Source organism: Euleptes europaea, chromosome 1 (assembly GCF_029931775.1).
Source record: "Euleptes europaea isolate rEulEur1 chromosome 1, rEulEur1.hap1, whole genome shotgun sequence".
Lineage (NCBI taxonomy): Eukaryota > Metazoa > Chordata > Lepidosauria > Squamata > Sphaerodactylidae > Euleptes > Euleptes europaea.
In genome coordinates this window covers 154322887-154345844 of record NC_079312.1, presented here as the reverse complement: position 1 = coordinate 154345844, position 22958 = coordinate 154322887, and the positions used below count along the sequence as shown (strand labels likewise).

General features: G+C 44.2%; 1 protein-coding gene across 1 annotated transcript in view; it reads right to left on the bottom strand.

The window, feature by feature from the left end:
- STXBP4 (syntaxin binding protein 4) overlaps positions 1-22958 on the bottom strand; it is a 177520-nt gene that overhangs the window by 18744 nt on the left and 135818 nt on the right. Inside the window, exon 21 of the mRNA XM_056858910.1 lies at positions 19554-19611. Coding sequence (XP_056714888.1) covers positions 19554-19611 — 58 coding nt within the window. The remainder of the gene's footprint in view (positions 1-19553; positions 19612-22958) is intronic.

Genomic DNA, 22958 nt, shown 5'->3' with positions numbered 1-22958 from the left:
TGGAGCCCTGGAGGGTTCGCCGGGACCTTGGATTGGAGCAGAGGACGTGCTCTCCGAGTGAATTGCCTGTGGCTGGAGCCCCAAAGGGTTCGCCTAGTGGAGGCTGGAGTGGAGGCAACGCTCCCTGGGTGGAGGGTTTCTGGCTGAAACCCTGGAGGGTCCTGAACTTTGGTACCCTCCGTTGGAACAGTTGGACGAGTACCCCGACAACCCTTCTTTGCTGGATGACATTCTTGCTGAGGCGCTGCGGACGGATGCGGAGGTCAATTGCCTGATTGTACTCCTTTGAGCTCAGTGGCGTCACCTAGGTGACACGACCCCTTGGACGGACCCCAATGCAGATCGAACTGCCCAGCACAAACTCTGCATACTGGACGGCTTGGTGGAGGAAGTTTGTCTGGCGCAAGAGGATTTAGCAGCTTTGACCCGTTTGCTAGCGGGGTTAACTATACGTGAGAGGCAACAGGAACCGGCAGCGGCCCCGATCCGCCCCCGATCCATGGCGGGATCATGGACGGAGGAGACTGCGGTCCCAACCACTCCTGATCCCAACTTGTGCTTGAAGGAAGCATGGGATGTAGCGACCCAAACAGCCTTACTGTTTGTGGGACTGACCTCGACCACAGCCACGGTGGCTGACCTCACGAAACTTTTAACCCCGGAGTTTGGAGCAGACGCTGCTGTTCTGGCAGTTCGGGTTCAACCGTTACTGGACCTAACCGTAGTGCTGCTCCTGGACGGACCGCGCCATCAGCTCTCCACGTCGGAGATGCGCCCCACGAACCTGCACCAGCGAACCCATCGGGGTTCCGGATTACAAGTGCCCCACTTGGGGACAACTCACCGTCTTCGGATGAAGACAGAGACTGGGACTCCCCTGCTTTGAATCTCGAATCTCCTCTGGATCTGTCAAAAAACGGGCAGAGTCTGCAGTGAATGGAGCAACACCGCAGACCCTCGCAGCTATTCCTGCAAAACCCAACGCTCCGGTGAAGGTGAGTGAGGTCGAAGAGACTGTGTATGTGGACGTAGTGTTACAGCGCCATAAAGGGGACCCCCAGTTACAAGTTAAAGCGCTCATAGACTCTGGGTGTGCCCGCTCCCTGATCAACGAAACCACTTTCAAGGTACTCAAAGCCAAGTCAGTGCCCCTGGCTGCTCCCATCCAGTTCGCCCAGATGGATTGCAGCGACTTTAAAGGGGGTCCAGTGGATCGTCGCACTCGCAGGTTGGCAATGGGCATCGGCCACCACTGGGAACAAATGGACTTTGCCATAGCCCCTATCAGATATGACATGGTATTGGGAATTAACTGGCTCAAAGGGCACAGCCCTTGTATTGACTGGGGGGGTTGGAACTATAAAATTCTCCAATCCTAATTGCAATCAACACCGTCTCGAGGTAGCTGTTGAACCTCCGTCGGCCTCGGCTTTAGTCTCAGACCCCCCCTCGTCCTTCCCTCTACCTGTTGAATATCGAGACTTTTCGGACGTTTTTGATGTACAGGAATGTGATGTACTGCCCCCCCACCGCCAGACAGACTGTGATATTGAGGTGGTGGGAAATGAAAAACTGCCCAAAAGTAAAATTTACCCCATGAGCGCTGCCGAACATACCGTGTTACGTGAATTCTTGGACAAGAATTTAGTGAGGGGTTTCATCCGGCCGTCTACCGCCCCTTCTTTGGCCCCTGCCTTCTTTGTGCGCAAAAAGACGGGTGACTTGCGCTTATGCATCGACTTTCGAAAACTCAATGCAGTCACCCAATCCAATGCCTATCCCATCCCCCTGATCTCGGATCTCTTGGGACAATTAAAGGAAGGGCGCATTTTTACAAAACTTGACTTGGTAGAAGCCTACTACAGAATCAGGATTCGAGAGAGCGATGTACCTCTCACTGCCTTTTCCAGTTGCTTTGGCATGTATGAATTCTTAGTGATGCCTTTTGGATTAAAAGGGGTCCCGGGGGTCTTCATGCAATTCATTAATGAGATCCTACATGACTTGTTGTATAGGGGCGTGGTGGTTTATTTAGATGACATTTACTCTAAAACTATGGACGAACACATTACCTTGGTGAGAGAAGTATTGCAATGCCTCAGACAATCAGCTCTATGCTAAGGTGTCTAAATGTGAATTTCACCAAAAACAATTAACCTTCCTGGGCTATATAATCTCGCAACACGGACTTACCATGGATCCTGACAAGGTGCAGTCGGTAACCGATTGGGAACCACCCTCCACCCGTAAGCAGGTTCAGCAATTTCTTGGGTTCGATAACTTTTACAGGGGGTTCATCCCCAACTTCGCTCAAATCGCACTCCCCATCACGGACCTCCTTAAGACTAAGGGGAAAGGCACCGCCGCCACGTTGCCCTCAGCTAAAATCAACTGGACCCCCCAATGCCAAACAGCCTTTGATACTCAAACGACTGTTTACCTCTGAACCAGTGTTAAAGCATCCCGATCCTGATCAAATGTTTATAGTTCAGGCTGATGCCTCAGACGTGGCAATGGGGGGGGCACTTTTACAGCAGGGGAGGGATGGTCTTCTGCATCCATGCGCTTACTTCTCTAAGTTCACGCAATCTCAGCTCAACTGGCAATCTGGAAAAAGGAAGCGGCTGCCGTCCACCATGCCCTTAAGGTGTGGAGACAGTTTTTGGAGGGGTCTAAAGTCCCTTTGGAAGTGTGGAGTGATCACAAGAATCTGGAGGAGCTCACGGGAGCCTGGAAACTGTCCGCGAAACAAGTTCGCTGGGTGGACTTCTTTGCTCAGTTCCGTTTTGTTTTGAAACATGTGCCGGGGAAACAAAATGTCCTGGCTGATGCTCTATCCAGACTTCCCCAATATCCAACCAAGGTTGAACACCCCACGGAGTTCCTGTTCACTCCTGCTCAAAGGGGTTTGCTGCCAACTCTAGCAGTCCAAACCCGAGCGCAAACCCGGCTCCCACCGCAACCCCCACAAGGGGGGGCACTTCAAGCCCAACCACACCGGTCAGCCCCACCGCGCCACCCCCCTCACCTCCTTCGCCAGCTCCGTCGGCGCCCAGTCACTCCGACAATCCAGCCGTCCAACCCCCCTCAGGGACATCCCCTACCTCCACCACAGAGCCCACACCACCAGATGGGTTGGATCTCACACTCTTCTTTAGCCTCACTTCGTTCCGCTTGCCAAGCCGAACTCTCTGAGCAGACCCTGCCCTCCGCTCTAACTGAACATAGAGGCTTATGGTACAAAGACTCTAAGCTGTATGTGCCTAAAGAGCTCTGAAAAGAAGTCCTACAGCTGGTCCATGGAGCCAAGACCGCGGGACACTTTGGATTTCTAAAAACATTGCACTTGTTACGGAGGCAGTTTTGGTGGGCGGGCATGCAGAGTGACGTGGATTCCTTTATTCACAGTTGCCCAGTCTGCACTATCGTCAAAAGGGCCCAAGGGAAACCTCCTGGATTGTTGCAGCCATTAGAGACCCCCACTAGACCTTGGGAGGTGATTGCTATGGATTTTATGACTGACCTCCCCCTCAGCGAGGGAAAAACTGTACTTTGGGTAATCACAGACCTGTTCTCTAAACAGGTGCATCTCGTCCCTTGCGCAGGTATCCCATCCACCCCGAAACTGGCCCGCCTCTGTGTCACATGTCTTCCGTCTACATTCCTTTCCGCGCAAAGTGATAAGCGACCACGGAAGTAACTACATGGCTAAATTTTGGAAAGCTTTCTTAAAATTAATGGGGGTGGAACAAGGTCTCTCAAGTGCTTTCCACCCCCAAACCGATGGCCAAACCGAACGAGTGAATGCTGTGTTGGAATGCTACTTGCGCTGTTATGTTAACTATCATCAGGATGATTGGGTTGAATTGTTACCCTATGCTGAATATGCGTACAATAATGCTGTGCATCAGTCAACTGGGTTTAGCCCCTTTCGGGCCGTTTATGGGCAAGACTTTGGTCCTATAAACCATAACGATGTCTCCAGAGTGGAGGGGGGAGAAAGTGTTGCTGACTGGGTATACACGATTCAGACAACCTGGCCTTGGCTGGTGCGTAATCTAGAGCGAGCTAAACATAAATACAAAGATCAAGCTGATAAGCATCGCTCACCGGGCAAGGACTACTCAGTGGGAGACATGGTTTATTTGTCCACCAAGAATCTACGGTCCAACCGCCCGTGTAACAAACTCAGTGCCAGATACATGGGTCCCTTCCCCATTGCTCGTATCATCAACCCAGTCACTGTGGAACTTTCACTCCCAAAATCGCTCAGGAGAATCCATCCTGTCTTTCATGTCAGTTTGCTGAAGCCACACGTCCCTTCCCCCGAGTGGCATCCTGAACCACTTCCTGATGTACCAGTGATGGTTGGGGGGGGGGGGGGGAGGAACATTTTGAGGTTGCAAAAATCTTGGACTCTCGTGTCCGTCATGGATCTCTCCACTACCTAGTCAGTTGGGAAAATTTCGGTCCCGCCCACGATGAGTGGGTAAGTGCACGTGATGTGTCTGCACCCAGTTTGGTCCGCCAGTTCCATACTGCCTATCCTGACAAGCCTGCGCCTCCAAGTGGACAGGTGGAGAATGGTGGGGAGGGGGCCTAAAGGAGGGCAGGATGTCAGGCCTGCTTTCCACAGCTCTAAGCAGGCTGTCAGACTGTGACTGTTTTAGTTTCGATTCCACCAGGTGCCTCTCAAAGCCGAACTTGCTAATTGCTGAATTCCTGTTCCAGTGCCATCTCCCGTGGGAACGGCTCCTCAGTAGAGGGGGGGGGGGCGCCTTGACCTGTTGTGACTAATACTTTCCCTTATAGGCCTACCCTGTGCTCCCAATTGCCATTTGTGCCAATGTACCTGTAAGCTCTGCAGACCTGTATGTTTTTCCAATAAATCAGCTCTCTTTTGGACTCTTTGTCTGTGGATGCTGTTTCTGGGATTACCACGGGGACAAGTGCTTACATTTGGAGGGAACCTGGGTCTGCCCTCAAGGATTGGCTTTTGTTGTTCTCATGGTAAGGAAGATAAAGGATAGCAATGTACGTCTTTCCCCCTACCATCTCTGGAAATTCATTCAAACTCCTTCTAGGCTCAGAATCCTTCACACCCATTCTTTTCCCAGTTTTTCTCCCCAATCATGAGAACTATACACATGCTCTCTCTTTTGGTTAAAAAAAGTATCCTCTAACCCTGTGATGTTATGATGAATGCCCATTTGTGTCTGAACTCCATTGTTTAAAATGTCCTGATTTGAAAACCTGATGGTATATTAGTATCTTCAGAAGTTCTCAGTCACCAGAACTAGTGGAGTGGTTAAGAGGGTAAGTTCTGAGCCTGAAGCCTATTAGCCACAAAGTCACTATGAGGCTTTAGGCACCCCACCCATTTCTTAGCATCTGCCCCCACCCAACAATAATACTTTCCTACCTTATAGGACTGTAAATATTTCTTATCTAATACATGTGACAGTGCAATCCTGGGAACCCTTTTAAGTACATAGAATCATAGAGTTGGAAGGGGTCGTACAGGCCATCTAGTCCAACCCCCTGCTCAATGCAGGATCAGCCTAGAGCATCCGTGACAAGTGCTTGTCCAGCCTCTGCTTAAAGACTGCCAGAGAGGGGGAGCTTACCACCTAAGTAGCTGACTCCCTAGGTAGCTGACTCCACTGTCGAACAACTCTTACTGTAAAAATTTCCCCCCTAATATCCAGCTGGTACCTCTCCGCCTGCAATTTAAACCCATTATTGCGAGTCCTATCCTTTGCTGCCAACAGGAACAGCTCCCTGCCCTCATCTAAGTGACAGCCCTTCAAATGATTAAAGAGAGCAATCATGTCCCCCCTCAACCTCCTCTTCTCCAGGCTAAACATTCCCAACTCCCTCAGCCTCTCCTCATAGGGCTTGGTCTCCAGGCCCCTGATCATCCTTGCTGTTCTCCATTCTGTCCACATCCTTTTTGAAATGGGGCCTCCCAAATTGCATACAATACTCCAGGTGTGGCCTGACCAATGCAGTGTACAGTGGAACTATGACATCTTACAATTTGGATGTTATGCCTCTGTTGATGCACCCCAAGATCACATTAGGTTTTTTTGGTCACTGTGTCACACTGGCTGCTCATATTAAACTTACGGTCCACTCATACCCCAAGATCTTGTTCACACAAACTGCTACCCAGAAGTGTATCCCCCATCCAGTATGCATGTCCTTCATTTTTTGTTACTCAGATGTAGAACTCGGCACTTATCCTTGTTCAATTGCATCTTGTTCTCATCTGCCCACTTTTCCAGTGTGTCCAGATCTCATTGAATTATATCTCTGCTTCTGGGGTGTTTGCTGCTCCTCCCAATTTGGTGTCATCTGCAAATTTAATGAGCAGTCCCTCCACATCCTCATCCAGATCATTTATAAAAATATTGAAAAGTACCAGGCCCAGAACCGAACCCTATGGCACTCTCTCCATTCAGATGAAATGCCATTGCCAAGTACTCTTTGAGTACGGTTCTCCAACCAGTTCCCTATCCACCTAACTATCCTAGGGTCCAGTCCACAGTCCTCTAGTTTACTCATCAGAACATCATGGGGAACCCTGTCAAAAGCCTTACTGAAATCCAGGTAAATGACATCAATGGCATTTCCTCAATCCAGTGAGCCCGTCATTCAATCAAAGAAAATATAAGATTGGCCTGGCAGGATCTATTGGGGACAAATCCATGTTGACTTCCTTGGATCACCGAGTTGTCTTTCAGATGCTCACAGATTGATCTCTTTAATATCTGCTCCAGTATCTCCCCTGGGGCAGAGGTCAAACTGACTGGCCTGTAGTTTCCTGGGTCATCCCTCTTCCCTTTTTTGAAAATTAGGATGTGCCACAAGTCTGGAGGAGGGCGAACATTATCCTAATTTTCAAAAAAGGGAGGAGGGCCTCCAAGAGGTCTGGAAGATGATGGACAAAGGCACTGCAAGCTCTCTAGAAAGTTCTTTGAGCACTCTCAGGTGAATACCGTCTGTCCCAGGGGATTTGTACTCATCCAATGCTGCCAGGTGCATGGAACACAATGGATTTAGAAGCATGTAACCCTACATAGGATTACATGGTCAATGTTGCATTTGAATGTGGGAACTCTATGTGTTAATCCTCCCTCTCAAATATGAAGCTGACCAAGCGAGTGTTGCTCAGCATAGCCTACTTCACAAAATGGTTGCAGAGGAGTGCCTGGAGGAACTGTGAGATCCAAACATAACAAATGAGCATGACATTTTCTTTTAAAAGCACAAATCACCACTGTTGTTATCTTTCACTGGATTAAAAATCACTCTGCTTTTAATCAGGATACTTATGCGTTTACAATCCAGCAAAAGCCAAAGAACAATACCGAAACCAGTACAGTAAATCTCTCTCTCAGGAGCATCTGGCAGAGACAATTTGCAGGGACTAAGAAAATGCTGACAGCTTGGGAAGTTGCTTATTTTTTTTACAATCAAAACCAGATGGTTTGACCTAAAATGTCAACATTTCTTTTAATATCTTCTGTTTATTTGGTTGCCAGCTGGCCTGAGGCAGGGAGTCATAGGAAAATATTTGATGAAAACACACCTGTTGGGAACGCAGACTACTATCAGTCTTGTCTGCCTTAGTACAGATGTACAGCATGTTCAGGAATCACAGAGGGAAATGAAGAGCACTATACGGAAGCATTGGAAGGAACAGACCATAGGCAAGGAACCTCTATGATGGCAGGCAAAGATTCAAGTGATTCCAGGATTTGGGCTCAAGCAAGGGAGCCAGTCTGCAGACGGGTAGGAGATGGTGCCGCTTTTGGACAGGCTCTTAATGTTTTGTTTATGCTGTCCAAGAGGCTAAAGTGGGTTTCGAGTACAGAAGATCTCAGAAAAGGAACCAAGTCTGAGAAGTTTCTTGAACTCCTGAGACACTAGCCCCTTTCAGATTTTAACGTAGGTAATATGAATATTTTCGAGATGGGGAGCAGAATCATGGTGACAAGCACCCACCCCAACCTATGCACATCCATGCCAATAGAACTACTGCACGCACGTGCATAAAGTGTGGACTTTAATCTGGAGAACTGGGTTAGATTCTCCACTCCTCCACATGAAGCCTGCTGGGTGACCTTGGGCTAGTCACAGTTCTTTCTGAACTCTCTCAGCCCCACCTACTTCACAAGGTGACTGTCGTGTGTGGGGGGGGGAGGGGGGAGGGAAGGTGATTGTAAGCTTTGAGACTTCTTACGGTAAAGAAGCGGGGTATAAAAAACAACTCTTCTATTTCAAAGTAATTAGGAATCCTGCTTTTTACAAGGCTCCCAATCATACCAACTCACTTTGAATGGACTGATAAGTCTTTGACTGGTTCTGATTTTAAATCAGCCCCTCCTTGTAACTTCTCCCCTTCTTCCCTAACCTCCCTTTTTATTGCTTGAATTCTAAGTATCAGTTTAGCTGCGTTGGATAGACACTCTATGCATTTGATGGAATCACAAAATATTATGCTGGAACAAATGTTGTCAGGGTTAAGGTGCTACAAGGACTCCTGTTGGGCATTCTATCCATGGTCTGAAAAAGAAAATCTCCAAGAAAAAAAGAAAATCTCGAAGAAGGGAAGGGAAGAAGGAAACTGACATTTTTTTTCTTTCAAGCGCTGCAGTCTTCAACCTGTTCACTTGGATTTAAATGGCATACATCATATTCACACCGCACATTGTATTCATCCAGATCTACTTGAAAATATTGTATGCAGTTGTAATCAGAAACTCATCTTGTTTATTTCATGAAAAATGGATTCCTTCTTCATTTAAAACTTTGGCATACATTCCATAAAGTGGACAGAATCTTTTAGCAGCATCTCTGTTCGTTTTAGTGTTACAGAGATTCTATTTATATGTCGGGTTTTTCTTCTTCTTCCCCATCAAAAAGCCACTGACAAGTGAATTAGACATAAGCATTGAGTGCTGCGTGGTAGACAACAAGAAGTGAACAAATTGGTTTTATGAAAAAAGAGAACTTCTTGCCTGTACATCAAAGTGACTAAAGTATACTTCTAGTGTAGCACTGAGGAAACTGAGGGTGGATCCACAATGCTCTGGATTCTGTCAGCAAAGGAAGGAAGAGGGGGTCCATTTGACCACCAAAATGCTGATAAATGCTGACTATGCTGATAATCCTGGGACCCACTAGGATAAAATTCATGCAGAATGGGAGGAATCAGCGACAAATCAGGCAAGACTGAGCCAAAAGCCTAGTTGGATCCAAACTCTTTTTGAGCCACAAAACATTCTGATTCTCTGGATGTAAGGCGACAAAATCTAAAAGTGCCATCCTCAGCAGAGTTACCCCCTTCTGAGCCCACTGATTTCTGTGGACTCAGAAGGGTGTAACTCCACTTAGGATGGTACTGCAAGTCATTAGCATTTCTGTGTCTCTTCATTCTACACATGGTTTAGTTTCATATTACTTCCATGACTGACTTCCAGAATTATTATCATGATTTTTTTGTTTGTTCCCATAGCACTAAATATTGTACCTGAGAAAAATAGGTGAATCAGAGTTACGGCAGAAATACAGGTTGTATCTAAAATCTCTGCCAATATGAAATGTGAGTACCTCTACAAGGAAGGCAATTGTCTGGGTGTTTTGTTCTCTGGAAGTTGTGTGTTTTGCAGTGCCAAAAAAGAAATCCATAGGTCTGCTTTTCAGAACATGAATAGCCCAAATTATTGTGCAATGTGTGTATAATGGGGATTGCAAATTTGCACTGGCATTCGCTTTGGGGTGAAAGGGCTCTCTAATATGTGCATACAGTAAAATACACTTGAGGTTCTGGGTACCTGATATGTTAACAGACTTGCAGTACAAACCTAAGCAGAGTTTAACTCTTCTAAATCCATTTAAGTCAATGGTCATACAAGGGCATACCACCACTTAGGACTGCGCTGTTGATCTTCACATTTTTAGGGAGACGAAGAGCCTTGTTTTAGAAGACCATTCCAGAAAGGCTCAGAAAATCATTATGTTGAATTGCAGCTTCCAGGAACTCTTTAAATCTAAAAGCTTAGTTCCTTGCTGCCTCAGATAGTACACAGTATATTGGAAAGGCCGAGCTTGCAGCTAGAGAAGCAAAGTTGAGGGCAAAATTCTCTGAAACTGTCTACATATGGAAGCTGTGGGAGGAAGTAGGAGGACAGCAAAAGACCTTACCTTCTTGAGGGTGTTAGTCCCATGATGCTGAACTGCAATATGGCAACACTGAATGTGGTAGGAGGACAGAAGGGGCTAGCTGGGGTGGGTTGTTTCAGCAACTTGCTGACGTTGCTACTCGTTTCTATTTTGCAGCGTCTGTGCAATCATCTGGATAATCCATTCAGGACAGTGTATGTGCATTAAAAATACACAGAAAGGCAATCCAAGTTTTTCAGTGAGAAAAGCTGAATTCTGAGAACTGCATAAGCTATGCAAATGATATGCTTTGAGGCTTATTTGACATAATTTATTCTCCCAATCTTGAAGAGGATCCAGGACTCATGCAAAGAACTGAAACTCCATTCCATGACAGCCTACTCAACTTTCCTCTGGCTTCTAAAATTTCACTGTGCATCTACAACAGTGCTTTCAAGCCAATCTTTGCACGAGCTTTAAAGAAAGGATGCTGAATTCTGTTTTATCACCATGGAATATATGCAGCCGTTAAAACTGCTCAAAATACCAAGCGTAACCCCAGTGAACATAACATACACTTAAACTGCATGGATTTAAATGGAGAGTTATAGTGCTATCCTATGTAAATCAAATCTAAACACATTGATTTTTTTTTTAATTGCCATCAAGTCACAACTCATTATGGAGACCCCTTGTGGGGTTTTCATGGCAAGAGACATTCAGAGGTGATCTGCCTTTGCTTGCCTCCATGTCACACCCCTGGTATTCCTTGGAGGTCTCCCACCCAAATACTTGCAGGGTCAATGCTGAGAGTGTGTGACTGGTTCAAGGTCACCCAGCAAGTTTCCATGGCAGAGTAGGAATTCAAACCTGGGTTTCCCAGATCCTAATCTGACACCTTAACCACTACACCATGCTGGCTTTCCTACACTGATATTAATAGTCTTAAACTTGAGAAACTTTAAACAGCATTGCATACCTAAACGCCTGCATAATTCTCCCTTCTTGAAATCAGGAGCACTTAAGGGAGTTCAGTATTGGATGGATCATGCCCATTATCTTCTGCAACCCTAGCTAGGGTTGCCAACTTCCAGGTATTAGCTGGAGATCTCCTGCTATTACAACTGATCTCCAGGCATTAGAGATCAGTTCACCTGGAGAAAATGGCTGCTTTGGCAATTGGACTCTATGGCATTGAAGTTCCTCCCCTCCCCAAACCCCGCTCCTCCTCAGGCTCTGCCCCAAAAACCTCCCATCAGTGGCAAAGAGGGACCTGGAAACTCTAACCTTAGCTGAAATAGCATGTAATGCATGGCTGATGGAGAACAATCAGAGGTGTACAAGTGCACTTTAGAGCTGAGATTGGGGAGATGTCTTTTGAAGCAAAGGCTTGGTGGGGAGTGTTAATTTGAAAATTACGATGTTGAAATTGAACTTAGAATCAGGTCTTAGAACCATAGAACCATAGAGTTGGAAGGTACCACCAGGGTCATCTAGTCCAACCCCGTGCACAATGCAGGAAATTCACAACTACCCAAATAGTTATGCTGGATTGTCATGAGTGATTGGGGTAAATACTTGTAATTCAAATTATTATATTTGGGCGTCACCCATGATATGATAGAAACTATAGCTGTGACTTGAGACAGTTAATTAAAAGATGTTTGAGGGATTCTGATTATAAGAGTATGCTGGTTAGAGCTCGCAGAGTATGTTAATCCTTTTCAGTTGCTAAGGAGTTTTAGATGTTGTTATTGGTTTTAGGATTTCTGCTTTTGAATTTTACAATCTGCTGCTCTTTTCGTTGCTCTTTTTTTTCTCCACTGCAACTTAAACCAACTCTTTTAGCTGCTACTTTGCTTTTATACTTATACTTCGTTATATAATTGCTACTTTATGTGTTTTAATGAACTATCATATACCACCTTGGGCATTTTATATGAAGAGATGGGATATAAATGTTTTAAATAAATAGAGAGGCAAATGCCTTTCTGCCAGTTATGAGTATTTTCTGTTCTTTTTTTACCAGATGAACCCTTTCTATTTTGTACCATCAACAACAAAGGGGGAAAAATGTAACCCTAAAAACAACAGAATTCAATACCCAAAGGTCAAGAAAAAATCAACATTCAGGGCCAATGATATAACAATATAACAGAATTATCACAGAATTAGACTTTGACCAAACGCGTTTTGGCCAAATGGCCTTCTGTGGTCAAAACAATAACAGTTTCAGACTACAAATGTACATGACTTTCTAAAAATCTTTACGGCGGTAGGTACATTGTGTTCTGCAAAACTTTCTCATCTGTTTCATGCTTCCATAAAATTGGGCAACTAACTCCCATGTGTGTGTCCCTCTTAAATGAGGTGTTATATTTCAGCCATAAATAAAGTTGTCAAAATTTGGCTCTCTACAGCCCAGAGGAAATAATGGCATCATTATTGCCAATGGCCATAGACTTGGCCTCTGACCACAAGACTCGCCATCAGCTGTTAGGCAGGGCTTCCAGTCCCTTTAAAATCTAAAGAGACAGAGCGGCCAACTTCCTCTCTCTCCCTCTCCACTTCTGTGCCTCCCCAAAACCAATACACTCCTGAAATTCCAGGAGAAACATTTTCGTTACTCCCAGAATATTTCAGGAATATTTTGGGTCATTTTGGATATCTTTGAGCCAATCTGAGATAGCAAATTTCAGGTTTAATTTCAGCTCTGGTATATTCAAGTACCCCTAATGACAACTGTAAACAGCCTATGATAATCTTACAATTGTTCCACCCAGCAGAGCTTCTGGAGAAACTGAGGAAATGATCCCAGCCCAGACTCCAGCCGTGGAAGTACATTACTGCAGAGATCAAGCATGCTATAGGAATGCAGTCACTCCCCAAAATAAGCCTTCTGCAGGTGTGTCCTTGGAAGCACCTGGCATATGCTAAATAAGTTGGATTGTCTGATAATGTCTGAGCATATTCAGACTGGGGCCAATATGACAGCCACTAAAAAGCTTCCCCACATTGCTTGGAATCATGTGATGTGCCTGTCACTTGCAGCTTCAGATCAGGTGGTTACACCTAACAAGTCTGCCCTACACAGCTGCTTGGAAATGTGGGAGAGCAGAGAAATGATAACACTTCATTTAACAGTGTGATCTGTTGCATACAGACAATTGCCTCCCATATGGTTTCAGTTGGCACATCTAAACTTTAAAGCAGCCACCACGTGGCTTTTGTCAACTGAATCCATCCACACAATGTTTAATACGCTGGACAATCAGACTTTTGATATATATAGGCAACAAGACTCCCTTGACGAGTTACACCGGATGATTTTAAAAACAGTCTCATCAACGTTTTATCAGATCCCACTCAGATGGGTCAGAAATGTTTTCCCTGTCAGGATGTCTCTGTATAAATATTTTATTCCTGTCTGTTTTTCACGTAAATGTGTTCCACTGTAGCATGCAACACGGGCCAGCTGGTTAGGCTCCTTCAAAGTGATTTCTCAGGCAGCACTTGATCCTGCTCTGCTTCAGAGATATTCATAGAAATTTAACATGCTGTTCCAGGCTTATGTGATATTCGTCTGCTGCATTCCTGGAACATTCACTGCATTCAGTTAACAATCACTCCATATTTCTGGATTCAAGCGACTGGCCTGCTCAGTAAGGCATTTAAAAGAACTTGTTAATTAAAGCAAGAAGCCCACCACAAATGTTCCAATACTGTTAGCATGCTTGAAATCTGTAATGATGGCATAGTAATTCCACTATGAATCTGATAGATTGTCAGATACTGTGAAGCAATCCATAGCGTGCTGGGGGTGGGGTGGGGAGTGTTTGCCAGCAGTCTCTAGTGGTGGGATTCCCTGAGGCATCTGTTCGGCCACTGTTGGAAACTGGATTCTGTGGACCACTGATGCAGTGTAGTACTGCTACTCTTATGTTCTCATGTTTTACAGACTTTTACAGAGGCATTCTGCCTCTGACCCTGGAATCCCATTCAGTTACCATGGCTAACAGTAAACCTATCCTCTATAAGTTTCTCTCCCCCCCCCTTTAAACCCCTCTAAGCCAGTGGCTGGCAATGGCAGTGAGTCCCAAAGGTTATTTTGTCTGTCTTGAATCTACTAACCATCCTGACTACTTCCACCGTACATTGAAAATGTATATTTCTCTCTCTCTCATGCTTGCAGTAACATAACAATCTTGAAAATTCCATCTTTCACTGAAAATATTTCAAGTTCTTAGACTGCTGACACATGTTAAAAAATGACAACATATTCTGAAGGACTGGAAACAAGGAGAAAGGGTAAGTTCACACACACCTGTAGCTTGCTAACTGAGACATCCAGGGATGACTTGCCTACATGAAACAACCACTGTGGATCAAACATCACAGAGCTTTTGTGTCCTTGGATATTGCCTTAAACACAACAGTTTTCACATGCTTGGCTGAGATGCACTGAGCGATGAGAAACTAATGAACACTTATTTCTGAACCAGACCTAAGAAGCCAACATTCATTGTATTTCATATTTCATATTTACATATGTAGTGTCTTTATACCTAGGCAACTAGCTCAGTATTTTCTACCATGACTGGTAGCCACTCTCCAAGGACTAAGGAAATCCTTTCTCAGCACCTGCTGAGAACCTTTAAATGGAGAAGCTGGAAATTGAACCTGGGACCTTTTGCATGCAGAACATGACTTCAGTCACTGAGCCATGGCCTCTCTCTCCAAACAGGTAAAGTGATTATAATTTGGGATTATGATTAATAATCCTGTTTACTGAGATGTTACCAAGTCTGACTCAAGTTTTTAAAATAACTTCTGAAGATCACTGAAGAATAAATGAAAATGTACTGTAGTTCTCGATGGGTAGCTGTGTTAGTCTGTCTGTAGTAGTAGAAATGAGCAAGAGTCCAGTAGCACCTTAAAGACTAACAAAATTACTGGCAGGGTATGAGGTTTCGTAAGTCACATCTGAAGAAGTGAGCTGTGACTCACAAAAACTCATACCCTGCCAGAAATTTTGTTAGTCTTTAAGGTGCTACTTTCCCCCCCTTTTATCCCTTAGAAGCTCCTTTATCAATTGATCTTGAGCAGCATATATCTAGTGTTGGAGGGATATAAGGATTGAAACAAATCTTGCCACTGACAATGTAGCCTTGAGGTCCCTATCGCTTAGTAAAAAAGGCATTATGTCAGTCACAGAGGCATTGGATTTGTATATTAAAAGGGGGAAAATATAGTACGATCGAAGTTCCTTGTAAAAGGGCATTCCAAAAGGGCATGGGCTAATGAGTCAATAGAGCCAGAAGAGCAAGGGCAGATCCTGTCTGAGTATGGTATATTCAGAATTCTGCCCTGCGTTACCATAGAAGGGTTAGCATTCAATCTAGCCAAGCAAAAAGCTCTACAGAGACGAGGAGTTGTCAGATAATATGTATAGGCAGGCAGACCACATGGAGGGGGTATTCTGAAGAACTGGGATGAACAGAGCACGAAAAGTAGTGCTGTTATAATCGAGCTCTTTAATGCGCTTTTTAATTTTGGTAAAAGCTTCAGTTTTCCCAAGATCTAATAACATATCCTGCGAGAAGCCCAACAACGACAGTTTCTCATCTAAGATTTTTTGCCATGAGGATTTAAGGTGCTACTGGACTCTTGCTTTCTTCTTTTGTACTGTAGTTTTGTTCCTCTTCTATGATATAACCACAGCAAACGTTATACTTTCTGGGAACCCACAAGTAATATCATGCTAATTTATATGGAATCATATATGTCAATCAGCTGTAGCCATCTATTTTTTGACATATTTCTGTTGGCATTACTGATGTTGAAGATTAATAAGTAACTGGTGCAGTCACAATGGAAAAACCAGGTTTCACAGCAGTTGATTAGGCGTCAGCACAACTCTGGAAATGGGAAGGGAATCTTTTGACATCCCCCAAATCACATTTGCTGAAATGTTTTCTGATGTCGCACAGTGGCAGATTTACTTTGAAGAGTAACTCCCTCAAGAATCCGCTTAAGCATACTCAGCACAACTAGCACTCTGCTGAGGCAGCAAAATGACTCAGAAGCTTCATTTGGTACTTCTGAGTAACAGTGAAGAAAACAGAAAATATGAGAACAAGGGGAAGGGGGAGAAAGGAGGAAAGGGTGCCCACTGCAGACAAACAGAGGTTTGTTGTGACATATGAATGTAGGATCTGGGAAACTTGTTTGTACTTCCTTTGTGGAAGACAAATTTGTTAGCAGTTGAGAACCTCATGCTGAAGTGCTCTCCGTATGGTGGCTCTACACAGCCATTTACACAAGAGAGAAACAAGCTGATCCCATCAAACAGATACCAAGTACCTTGTTGTTTTAGTACAGAAAGCCATCTGATAGGGGTTCCTATGAGGGCCTCTACAAAGAATCATAGAGTTGGAAGGGGCCATACAGGCCATCTAGTCCAACCCCCTGCTCAATGCAGGATCTGCCTAGCACATCCCTGACAAGTGCTCGTCCAGCCTCTGCTTAGAGACTGCCAGTGAGGGGGAGCTCACCACTTCCCTAGGCAGCTGATTCCACTGTCAAACAACTCTTACTGTAAAAAAATGTTTTCCAAATATCCAGCTGGTACCTTTCCATCTGTAATTCAAAACTCTTTATTGTGATTCCTATCCTCTGCTCCCAACAGGAACAGCTCCCTGCCCTCTCTTATTTTTACATTGTTTTGCTCAGCAGTGAACAGGATTGGTGAAAGAGGAAGATGGCTTTCCTCTGCATGTCCGGTTAACACGACATAGTCAAAGATAGGCAGATACAGGGTAAACAAAAAATTGGCATTAGAGAGGGCACTGTTTTAAGCAATGCAAACGAACACTTACTGGAAAGGTGTACATGCCATCAGAATAATGTACTGGCACGCACATGAGAGTCTGATGCGCAGCTCAAGATCTCTTGCCACCTAAGGCCACTCATTATCTTCCACATTTTCCTCAACAGGCTATGTGTATATATGTACCTTCAAGATGTTTCCATACACTGACCATATAGAAAGCTGGCACTTGAAATTCTTAATTATTCTCAAACAGCTGCAAAATCTCTTCTAGTCCATTAAATTCAGTTCAAGAGGCTTTGATTCTACAAAATGGTTTGAGGATTGGTTTGTCCAAAAGACAATTATTAAGAAAATATTTTAATTATGGGAGGCCTAAAGAACAAATGGGGAGGTGGGACTGATCTTAATTCTTTGCACTTTTTTATTTGAAGTCTCACTCTGGAGGATTATTTCTTTCATACTTTTGTGAAATCTGACATATTGCACATCATGTGTGCTGTCTCTCTTTTACATTTTAGGAGGGTTCTTTTAAAAGGTGTTTGTTTGCACAGACAGTCTTGCTTTTGTCAACAGAGGATTACATTTCATACACACAACATATTTCCCACTTAATCTTTTTGCTAAGTTTCTAAGTTTCTGTAACACTGAAGTCATGTTTTGGAGTGGTGACTTACTAGATTAGTACATAGGGTTGCCAACCTCCAGGTAGTAGCTGGAGATCTCCCGCTATTACAACTGATCTTCAGCCGATAGAGATCAGTTCCCCTGGAGAAAATGGCCACTTTGGCAATTGGACTCTATGGCATTGAAGTCCCTCCCCTCCCCAAACCCCACCCTCCTCAGGCTCTGCCCCAAAAACCTCCTGCCGGCCTGGCAACCCTAATAGTATAAAGAGCAAAGCAAAAAAAAAAAAAAAAAAGCACTTGGACATAAAGCTCAACTTTTCTTTTGACTTTTCTATCAACACTGTGATGCACAATAAGCACAGGATGTACCAGAACAGGAAATGATTCCGCTGTGTTTTTATGCTGGCCATATGCATTTTTTAAAAGCTATGCTGATTTTTCTGCTAGTGTCACAATTTGATCCCCGAGAAGAACTTTTAATGCAACTAAAATGAGAGCTGCTGTGAAATCTGGAGTTGTATTTGCATACACTTTTCAAAAGAGGACAAACCAGCATTTTTAGGCCTGCTTCACACATGTTAGAAAATGAGGATGGATGGAAACAGATTCGAGCTTCAGTGGTTCTTTCCCATAAAAAGCATCTCCTCACACCTAGCACTGTTTTTTATTACTGTGCTGGCTTTCTTTTTGCAGGGAAGTTTTTCACACATGGGAGCATTCTACCACCTCCTCCCACTGCCTGCCCTGGTCTCAGTTCTCCAACTCTTACAGCATGTTCTGCACTACCTGGATGCTATAGGGCCTTACCTGAAACCAAGGTCAGCCCAACCAGCAGGCAGGGTCAGGCAGAGGGGCAGATTTTTTTTTTTTGGTAATCATAATAGCTACTTGGCAATTATTTACTTTATATTATTACCAATGTGGAGTTGCCATTTGGATTATCTTCTTTGGTGTCAACGTTTCTTGGGCTGTCGCTTCCAGTGCTCTTGGTCGGCCATGTTTGCCCTAATCACAATGAATACTCGGAAATACTTGCATTCTCCTTTGCAGTCTCCTGTTAATGTAACTAAAAGCATGAAGGGCACTCTAGCCTCAGACAAGGAATGTTATAGCTACAAAGGCAGATGGAGCCCACGGGTTCCTTTCTGCATTGGCTTCCTGCTGTGGAAGAGGCTCCAATGAATTTGCCTTAGTTTAGAGTGGTGGCAACATACTTTAGCCGAGGGTGGGTGTGACCACCACGGGACCTTGGAGACGACTTACTCTAGACCCTTTTGATATTTACTAAGAAATGACTTTTAAAATCTACATGTTCATATTCTTATATTTAAATCTCTATTTTCATATTTTCAGACAACACTTTAAGTAGGGAAAGACTGTAAATCAGCATGATACTATTTTGGATGGTTTTAATTTAGAGTTTCAAAAGGAGCTTACTGGTGTGAGACTTCTAAATTTGCCCCACTAAAAGAAATTCCATCGAGTTAGCTGCTGTATTGTTGTGACTTACCATGTAAGTAGGTAACAGTGTAACCCTAAACAAAGTTTCACCCTTTTCAACCCACTGACTTCAGCTGACACAGAATGCTGTACCTGTTTAGCCCAGCACTGTAAATTTCATTCCTATCAGTACCTAATCCTAGAGAAAGGCATTGCTAACTCTATACATATGTAGGACTGTGATCTGGCAGAGAGTATGTAGAGTACAGAGTGCTTTTGCTAGCTGGGTACAACTATCATGAACACTAGTGGCTGCATTATTTCAAAAACTGCATTTCAGATTATATATTGTTTAGCTAGGTATTGTTTAGAAAATTTCAAGCTTTCCTTTTTTCGGGGGAATGCTACTCAGTATATAAATCTGTCTGTTGTCTTCCATATGTGCTATTATTAACTGTGTTCAGAGATTTGATGGAAATACTCACTTGATGAAGTATTTGATTCCATCTGCTGTGTAAGCCTCTTCCCATCCATAAGGCAGGCCTAAACAGAGGAAAGGGATGGAAGGAATTACTTTCAGTATTCAAAGGCTGTATGAACCAAAGATTTTTGAAACCAGAACTGTTAAAATGTTACAGTTTTAAAGCATGCAATACAAATAAGAGTTCTCAAAAGATCTCGCAGTTAATCACTGTAAATCTTACTTTCATGTTTTACAAAAGAGGCCACAGTGGCGACTGCTTTCAGCAGCCATAATCACTCCTCTGTCAAGGATTTGATGCAAGCCGCTGTCAATATTACACAGCAGTGTGAATTCTGAGAACTGCCTCATTATTAACTGCCAGGCGCTAGTGTGTATAGAAGTGAGTTGCAGAAAATGAAATTCAATATCTACAAATCAGACACCTGCCTGTTCAACACACAAGTCAAGCAGAGTGGTAGAGAGCAATGATTCACTGTGACAATACTGGAGAACTAATTGAGAATTAAGTGCTTGCTTGCTAAATGGTGTTAGACATAGTTAAGTTTAGCGGGAAATGGGTCTAAATTTAAGGGAAAAGAAGTGGGGAAAAGTTTACAGGAAATCATTGCAAGAGGAGGAGTGGAAATCCATAAAGAAGCAGAAGATACATATTGGTAACATTTTGTAATCAAGGGTTTCAGATGACATAGAAGATGAAAAACACTTAGCAGCAGAATTATGAATTAAGGCATTTGAAACATACATATACAGTGAAATTCCTCATAATTTTTGCAGTTGTCTATCATGGCTTTACCTTCAAACATTTGGATATTCTTTTTTCTTTTTAAAGAAAGCCCTTTTCTAATACCTTGTGGAATTCTAGTGTGGCTGTAATCTTTAAAGGCACATTTCTGGAGGTAAGCCCCACTGAATATCTAAAGACTTACTTCCGATTAGATCTGCATAGGATTGCTCCCTGTGTTGTGTGAACAAATACTTAGTTTTGCCTGTCCTGATCATACTGCTAATCGTTTTTGTTGGACGACCTTTTCATTTTGGTATTTTGAGAGCCAGAATGAATTTGTCCCAATTAACTCTTTCCATCCTACCCACAGGGTGAGTGGTTAATTAGTTGGTGAAAAGTTAATTTTGTGTTGTGACTCAAAAAGAAAAGTGTGTGTGTGTGTGTGTGTAGCTCCAGAGGAAGAAGTGCTGATGTCCACATTAGCAACTTGGCTACCATCAATGAGAAACAACTCTGAGGTTTGAGATGGGGCTAGCAAGCTTCGTGTTAGATTCGTACACACCCTCCAGTTTCCAATTTGGTTTGGAAAATACATTGATTTGAACTGATGAGAGATGAGTAAATATGCTGGATGGGGTTGACCATGATTGGTTGGTAACACTGTGAACTTGGTAGTGCGAGGGTATTGCCATGAGCTATTGATGCTCTGCCAGCTGTAAACCTCTTATCGTGGCCTCCCTCAATTGTCCTTTATAAAGTACAGTTGCCCCCAATTACCTATACTTATAACAGGCTTGAAACTAGCCTATATGTGTCATTGGGTATATGCCCCAAGATTTGATATTGAGCAAGGCAGCTTTCATTCCAAGGCTAAAGACTTACAGCCCATTCCTGAAAATTGGGCCGAAACTTCTTAGGAGGAGGCGTGACCTCGCCGCCAGCGTAAGTGCGTGTAATAGCATGTTTAAACGCACTTACGCTGGCGGCGAGGCCAGTCCCACTGGCAGCAGAGCGCTGCGGGACCACGCCTCCCCCCTCCGCCACGGTGTAGAGAGGCCGTGCCGGCACAGGGGGGCGTTCCTGGGGTGAGGAGCCACTGGGTAGGAGGCTTCCTATCCCGTTTCGGCCCTCGCGGCCAGCGCCGGGAACAGCAGTGCTGCGCCTGCTTTTTAGCAGGAGCAGCCTCGCTGTTCCCTATGGGGCGAAAGGCCCTGACCAAAAAAAAAAAGCCGCAAAACAGCTTTTTGTTTTGTTTTGCAGCGTGTGCGATTTGGCATAGGAAGAGGCGCCGCTGCGCCTCTTCCCCGCCGACTCCGCACACGGCAATTTCAGGAATGGGCTGTTAGAATTGAAAAAGCCCAATCAACATGCTTGTTCTGCAGCATTTAATCTTCTCCTGGGTCAGGTGCAAATTTCCTCCACAAAGTCATACGTTGAACATACATGCTTTCCTTGATGTGTACGCAGGCAGACCTTGACTTCTCCTGAGCTTGCTATTGATGGTGCTCTATTTTGCCGGCGAGAATGCTGGCAGCTTATACAAAGTCTGTTGAAAGAACACAATGCTTTCCCCTTTGTTTTCCCCAGAGTCCTCTTTGTATGCTCCCTGCCCCCCGCTGGTTTCTGCACAGAAAGCCAAAGCGCTACAAGTGCATAGCTTAATTTGTAGGTCTGAGCCCCAGCGCCAATTTGAAAAGAAATTCCTCTGTAATTTATTCCAGCCTTGAATGAATTTCTGTCTGGAGAAAGGAGCTTGTTTTCACTGGGCAATTGTGGCAAGCTATAAATAGTCAAGTAATGCAAGTGTTTTCAAGGAAGTTTAGCTTAGAGATGCACATAGCTTTTAGGGCAACAAAGCAGATGTACGTGCACTCTCTTTGTGCAAGCAACATGCCGGCGGCTGATGGGGCTAAAGAGGAGGCAGGGAACAGAGGTTTTGAGCTCAGGACCTCCTGTTGGAAAAAACAAAGCAGCAAAGCAGAAACAAGACCATTAACACAAGAAGTGCCCATCACTTCAATAACTGGGGCAGGTTCCCAATGCTAGGGCAACTTCCACAGTTTGGACCTGGTCAGAGCATGTATGACACCTTGCCTACATATGCCACCTTTATTAAATGATTTTAAAAAAATCTGGCATGGGTTAAAAATGGACCTTTCTGGGCTCTGCTGTGGAAACTCCAAGTTTTATCCTCTCCTGCCAGAAGTACTTATTGGCTGAATTGTTTTTCAGTCTTCAAATGCAGGTACAAAGCCAATAAGAAGACGCAGTGGCTGTGCTCAGCCTCGTCTGCTGCCCGTCCTAAGCCTGCCTTTCTATTCAACATTCTAAAAAAGAAAATGGGTTGCAAATGGATACTTATTCTGTGCCAGAAATCCTGATATTAAAGATGAGAACTGAGTGGTCTGTAGGGAAAAACATGTAAGAATTAACAGGACCAAAGGGGATGGAACTATCTAGATCCAGCTGCAGATCCTGAGTGGGAGCATGAAATCCTTTTTATGTGGATTACCCTGTGCCTTACTGCTGGAGAGTGCTGCTGATCTATACTGATGTTGCTGTTTTCATTACGATTGTAATCATTTTTAGTATTTTGCAGCATTCACTGAACCTCTTAGCCAAGACATGCCCCTATGGGAAATGTATTCAATGGGCCAGCCATGGATACTATTTGGAGTAGTA